Raw genomic sequence first — 6,520 nt, forward strand, 5'->3', positions numbered from 1 at the left:
CTTCTCCCTTACATACTTCGTACTTGAGGGACTATGTATCAATCTATTTATTTTGTCGTATAGCAACGTATGTGCCCAATAATAAGGACCCTACAAACAAAAGTCTCGCCAATGACCTAGAAAGTACTCCATAAGACATGGGAGGGCTCTTCTCAATTTTAAACAGTGTCAAAATAGTTTGTCTTAAAGATATAAAGGCGAGCTCTCTGGGTTTTAAGGTCTACATGACCTTAAGTTAAATGTCCAGCTCGGTTCCATAACACGGATGAGACAACCCATTAAGAGGTTTTAAGCAATATACAACACATTTAAAAGGCAGGCAGATCTCTGGTGCCTATATATGTATATCACATAGGAATAAAGATTCCACATTCCTACTAAACTAAAACTTTACAGGCACTCGCATGTAAAGTTACATTAGTCTACATTTTCAATCGAAGATTCGAACTCTGCTCCATTGAACTTGATTCCTTTTGAGGTATAATGCTAGTTAATCACTAAGATATGCAAATAATAAGCTCATGAAGGTGCCTGGATTAGAACTGAGTTGATCATGGATGGGTATTTGAATACTTGAATTGTGTATCTCATCTTTATTGCAGGTTTAGAATATTTTTTAAACATATATATTTAATTAAATATATTTTCAGTTTCCTGTTGCTAATTATCTATAAGTATTAGAAGAGCTCTAGCTAATTTATCATTTATTTATTATTAAAGGGATTTAGTTTTTGCAATAACAAATGGTTAGTCTGACTGTTCATGTCCATTACCTTGATCACAGCTATACAATAGAGTTTGTTCACACCAAAGTGTGTTTACCCCACCAGAAAAGGTAAACCCGAATTATGGGGTGAAAAAAGAAACTCAAAAACTATAGCTATGCAAAATTGAATATGATCAACTTGATTAACGACATTATGGGGAGAGCCAACATTTGTCTTTATTCTGATACCCCAATTAAAGCATAGCATTAGCTCAAAGCTGACCAACACTTTAATTAATATTAACTTCAAAACCAAAACACTTTAATTAAAATTAACGCATTCATACCTACATCACTCCATACATTACAATCTAATGGTTGGTCGCTATATAATTAACTAAGCTAGGTGAAGTGCAATCTTTCATTCTAGCACATACTGCAGCTTGATTTAGAACTTCTGCAATAGATAACACTCATCTGCTTAAGACTCTCATCTGTTTCTCTTGATGAATAGATCTTGCAATGAAACCTAATTGCATAGATGGAATATGATCCCTTTGATCATTGACATTCCGTATGAGAACACTTTTTTTGGCTTTATTATTGATACCCTCATTTAACCTTAGCTTTCTCTCAAGGCTGACCTACACTGAAATTTTTGCCCATCCTACATATATTCGTGGCTTTTAATGCTTCATTCACATGCCTCTTTATCTTTTTTTCCCTCCTTTTATTTTCTCTTTTACATGTTCCCTTTCTCAAAATACCAACCATTTTTATAAGTGGATACCTAAAACCATTGAAGGGGTGGGAAAGATTAGATAAGAATGATATCCCTACACCACATGATTATAATCTGATGGTGCAAATTGCATTGCTTTAGTAAAAGGAGATTTAGACAAATTTTTGTAAAGAATCATAAATTGAACTTTGTTACAAAAGCACAAGCATGTAAAGATATAAAAGAAATGTAATGCACAAGAAAGAATACCACACCATGCATATGCTTAACTTTAATACATAAAAATCACAATCTCATAGGCCATCTCTCCCACCACTATGCATATCAATAATATATTGAAAAAGTTTAATGCATAAATAAAATGCCAAACCAAATCAGCACAAAGTTTGTGTATAGCCAAAACAAATTAACAAATTACAATCAATTATTGCAAGCTTGTGCTTTGAAATCTAATCTCATAATTTGCAGATGCAGTAGCACCTAAAAACTAAGGTACAGAGGTGAAGATAGAAAAATAAATGTATAGATACAAAGAATAAAAAAACTACACAATGGGTTGATTCATACCAATAGGAACCAACATGGTGGAGTGAAACATGAAAATAATCAGTAGTACTACATACATAATCATCATCCTCTCATTATCATTTCCCACTGAATGCTCATGATGAGTGAGTGATGAGTTATAATAATACTAAAGAACATTCTCTGACCTTGAATGCGCAAATTACAAGAACAAAGAAGGTAAAGAATAAAGTGAGATTTGTCAAGAAAGTACAAAAGCAGTTTCCACTCCACAAGATCCTCTGCATGCCCACCATACCATATACCCTAGCACTGCACCATGAGTTGGCATTGATGCTGCTATTATCCCTTAAAGACCTTTTACTAAAGCTAATTACCACGTGTGCATTGTGAAACCATATGGCCTTAGGGAATTAGTTACAACTCAGTCGACTAAGATGCTTGTAAGACTTTATTGAATTTGAGGAAGGAAAATGTTACTAATACCAAAGTAGTCATTCCCGGATAGCACCACGGAGTGGCTGACCACGAAATTGTTATAGCGGGATTACCGCTCTATTTGATCACTTTTTGGACAAATTACATGTAATAATTATAAACATATACATAATGTAAAATTAAACAAATAACTCAACTTATTAAATATTCATAAATCAAAGTACACATGTCAACTGAAGTGGATAAACGACTGAAGGAAAGTTAAGGTTGAGTTTCAACTCTAATTTGATTGAAAACCCCAAAATCATCCTTAAAACATTGTAAATTTAAGGGGTAATTTCGGTTTTTAAGTGGTGAAAAGGATAGCCGGCCAAAAACCGCTTAAAGCCGGGAACTGCTTTGCTCTGCTATCCAGCTATTTACCCTATAGCGGCCCGGCCGCTATAGTGTTCTTCACCGCAAAGGCTCTTCCCATAGCGGTCGACCTCCGCTCTACTCCGCTATAGCGGGATAGCTCTGCTATCGACTACTCCGAGTAATACACTTTTTTATACACTCTTCTTAAAATAATTTTTTCTACTAGTTTTAAAATTCATATGGATCAAGAATGAATGTGTTTGGAAGAGTGTATTGAAGGGTTTGTTGCTAACTTTCTTTGAATATCCCTAAAATTTAATGCAAACCAGAACAACAAAATACACCACACAAAAATAAAATACAATATGCATTAAACAATCACTTTGATGGTTAAATGTGTGAGTTGATATCACAATCATGGTTTTAAATTTCCGCCACCGCATCGGACCGCGATTGCGGTGTGATTTAAGATCATGTGTCCAGCCGCATTTAAAACAACATCAGATAATTTCACCCATGATCGTGTCTTTAGTTAGTCATTTTTGCCCATGATCGTGTCTTTAGTTAGTCATTTTTGCCCATGATCATGTCTTTAGTTAGTTAATTTAGTACTCGGACGTGCCTTGCGTTACTAACAACATAGATACTAAGGGATATTTGAGGATGTATTTGCAACTAATACATTCAAGGACTACAGTAACAATAAAGCATCTCACACATTTAGAAACTAAAAATGATTGTTTACCGAAAAACAAAAACAACAATTGAAAAAGGTTGAGCCTAAACCATTGGCAAACACTACCATTTTTCTCGGTTTTGGTTGCAAAGCAATAACGAAATAAACGCACCCTTTAAGCAATTGACTTGGCACAAATTTTACAAAAATAAACAACAAAATAGAAGAAAGAACCTTTGGCAAACATAAATTTGCATTTTCAGAGATTCTTCACTAAAGCAAAGCATGACTTAAGTGTAACACACAATTCTCAACTAAGGCAATGCATGCAAAAAATTCTCTACTAAGTCCATGAACAAACAAAATCAACCATATCTACAAACGAACAAAGTAAAAGCAAAAGGCAAAGTGGTCTGCTTAATCATCTTTACCTTTAACTTTAACCTATCTGCAATATAATGTTTATTTGATGCTTCTTTTTCTTCCACAACCGAACACAAAACATAACCTTTACCAGAACATGTTCATTCTTTTATGCAACGTATATATATAACAATCCCAAAAAGAAACCATTCTCAACAAACAACACATACACAAAATCTCAAACAAACAACACACAAAAAATGGAGATATTATCACAAATGTGGTCATTGTTAGGGTTACTTACAGTGCTCCAAAACGTGCTTCCATCACAGCTTCTCTCTGTGCTTCATTCACTCTACGAATCTCTTCAAGATTTGCTTTCTCCATATTCCTATTTCGAAATCCCCGAATTCAACGGCTACTGCGGCGTAGAACTCAACGATCTCTACCGTCACGTCCACCTCTACCTCAACGCCGTCAACCACTCCACATCCTCCGCATGCCGCCGTCTCACCCTCTCACGCTCCCCTTCCTCCAACCGCATCTCCTTCGCCGTAGCCCCAAACCACACCGTCAACGACACCTTCAACAACCACCGCCTCTCCTGGACACACCACGTCGACGCCGTACAGGACTCCCTAGAAGAAAAACGCAGCTTCACTCTCCGTTTCCCAAAGCGCCACCGCCACGCGCTCCTCTCCTCTTACCTCTCCCACATCACCTCACGCGCCGAAGAGTTCGAGCGCGTCTCACGTGAACGCAGACTCTTCACCAACAACACCGGAACCGGTTCGTTTGAATCCGGTTGGGTTTCCGTTCCGTTTCGCCACCCTTCCACCTTCGAAACCCTAGCATTGGAGCCAGATCTGAAGAAACAAATCAAGGACGATTTAACCGCTTTTGCTTCGGGTAAAGAGTTTTACCACCGGGTCGGGAGAGCGTGGAAGCGTGGGTACTTGCTCCACGGTCCACCCGGGTCGGGTAAATCGAGCCTCATTGCAGCAATGGCGAATTTTCTATGCTACGATGTGTACGATTTGGAACTCACCAAAGTTTCTGATAACTCAGAGCTTCGTTCGCTTTTGATCCAAACGACGAACCGTTCGATTATCGTGATTGAAGACATTGATTGCTCTGTGGATTTAACAGCAGATAGAACCGCGAAGAAAAATGCTTCAAAGTCTAAGAAACACAAAACGACGTCGTTTTCTGGTTCCAGTTCGGGTTTGGGTTGTGATGAAGGTAGTCGGGTCACGCTTTCGGGGCTCCTGAATTTTACTGACGGGTTATGGTCATGTTGTGGAGAAGAGAGGTTGGTGATTTTTACAACTAACCATAGAGACAGTGTTGATCCTGCGTTGGTTAGGTGTGGACGCATGGACGTGCACGTGAGTTTAAGCACGTGCGGGGTGCATGCGTTTAGGGAGTTGGCGAGAAACTACCTTGGGGTGGAGTCGCACGTGATGTTTGAGGCGGTGGAAGGGTGTATTCGTTCGGGTGGGTCCCTTACACCGGCGCATGTGGGGGAGATTTTGTTGAGGAATAGGAAGGATGCTGATGTGGCAATGAGGGAGTTGTTGTCTGTTATGCAAGGGAGGATGGTGGTTGCTGCGGCTGTTGGTGGTGGTGATCAGACGGATAATGAGGAGGTGGGGGTGGTCGGAGCGAGGTCGCCGGAGAGTGTGCTGATGATGGGGTCGCCGGAGAATTGGGAGTGTTTGAATGTGAAGAAGAGGAAAGAGCAGAACCATGGGTCGAGTAATTTGGATAAGAAGGTTAAGTTTTTTGTTAGGTTAAGGTCGTTGACCAAATCTGATTCTGGGAGATAGTGTGTTTTTTAGAAGGAAATTAAATGCAAGTGTGTTATGACATGTGATTTTTATATGAAACATGTGTGTTTGTTAGGTTTAATGTTACATTATGTTGTAAAGGATATTAATATATGATCTGATTCCTCTTTTTATTTCTTTTGCTATGTTTATTTTTAAAGCTATTTCTTTTGCTATGTATGTGTTGTTGATTTGTAAACGAGCCTTAGATCTTTAGTCACCAACCATATTTTCGTCCGTAACAGGAATGCAACTAAGTATTCTTGAATGTATGATCAGGGGCGTAGTCTATTGGGTCTTTTTTTAGTGGAGAAAAATTTAAATATCAATCATTTATTTGTCTCACTTATTTAAGTGGAAAGCGTCAATTTAAAGTTAAGAAAGATAGAGAAAAATAAGGATTCAAAAGAGAGAAAAAATGAGAGAAACTCATTCCTGTTTTTTTTTGCAGTAGTCTCACTAAATCGACGATTCTCGATCGTTAACCGTTAGATCAAACTAAAATGTTATTGGCATGTTCGCAACTTATATATTTAACTTTTGACCGATCAGAATTTGAAAACAAACTTTGAGCGGAGAGATATGTGCTTCGGATTGGAGCTGCAGATTTGGATTATTTTTTAACTGTTTTATTCTTATTTGTAAGTTAAGTGTGCTTTGTGATTTGCGGTTGTTAGCACTTATTTGTGAATCAGTTTAAGACTCTTTTGTACCCTCAATTGATTATAGTTGAACTATTTCTTTGGTCTGGACGACTCATGATTTTTACTCTCAGATTGAGGGATTTTCCACGTTAAAAATATTAGTGTTCTTTTGTCCATTTATTTTACCGTCTTATATTTGTTGTTGATCCTCAAGGTTCCTACAAGTGTGTGGAATTTTAT

The 6,520-nt window shown here is 37.8% G+C and overlaps 1 protein-coding gene across 1 annotated transcript; it reads left to right on the plus strand.

Annotated features, from left to right (window-relative positions):
• The first annotated feature begins 3,945 nt into the window (after positions 1-3,945).
• Positions 3,946-5,759, plus strand: LOC131594949 (AAA-ATPase At4g25835-like). Its single transcript, XM_058867149.1, has one exon. It carries the CDS (start codon positions 4,068-4,070, stop codon positions 5,634-5,636), a length of 1,569 nt encoding a protein of 522 aa, XP_058723132.1. The 5' UTR covers positions 3,946-4,067; the 3' UTR covers positions 5,637-5,759.
• Positions 5,760-6,520: the final 761 nt, after the last annotated feature.

This window comes from Vicia villosa, linkage group LG4 (genome assembly GCF_029867415.1).
Source record: "Vicia villosa cultivar HV-30 ecotype Madison, WI linkage group LG4, Vvil1.0, whole genome shotgun sequence".
NCBI classification, from domain to species: domain Eukaryota; kingdom Viridiplantae; phylum Streptophyta; class Magnoliopsida; order Fabales; family Fabaceae; genus Vicia; species Vicia villosa.

Bases quoted from the DNA above. Each gene is read 5' to 3' on its own strand.
- LOC131594949 (XM_058867149.1), top strand. From the start codon at position 4,068: ATGGAGATATTATCACAAATGTGGTCATTGTTAGGGTTACTTACAGTG.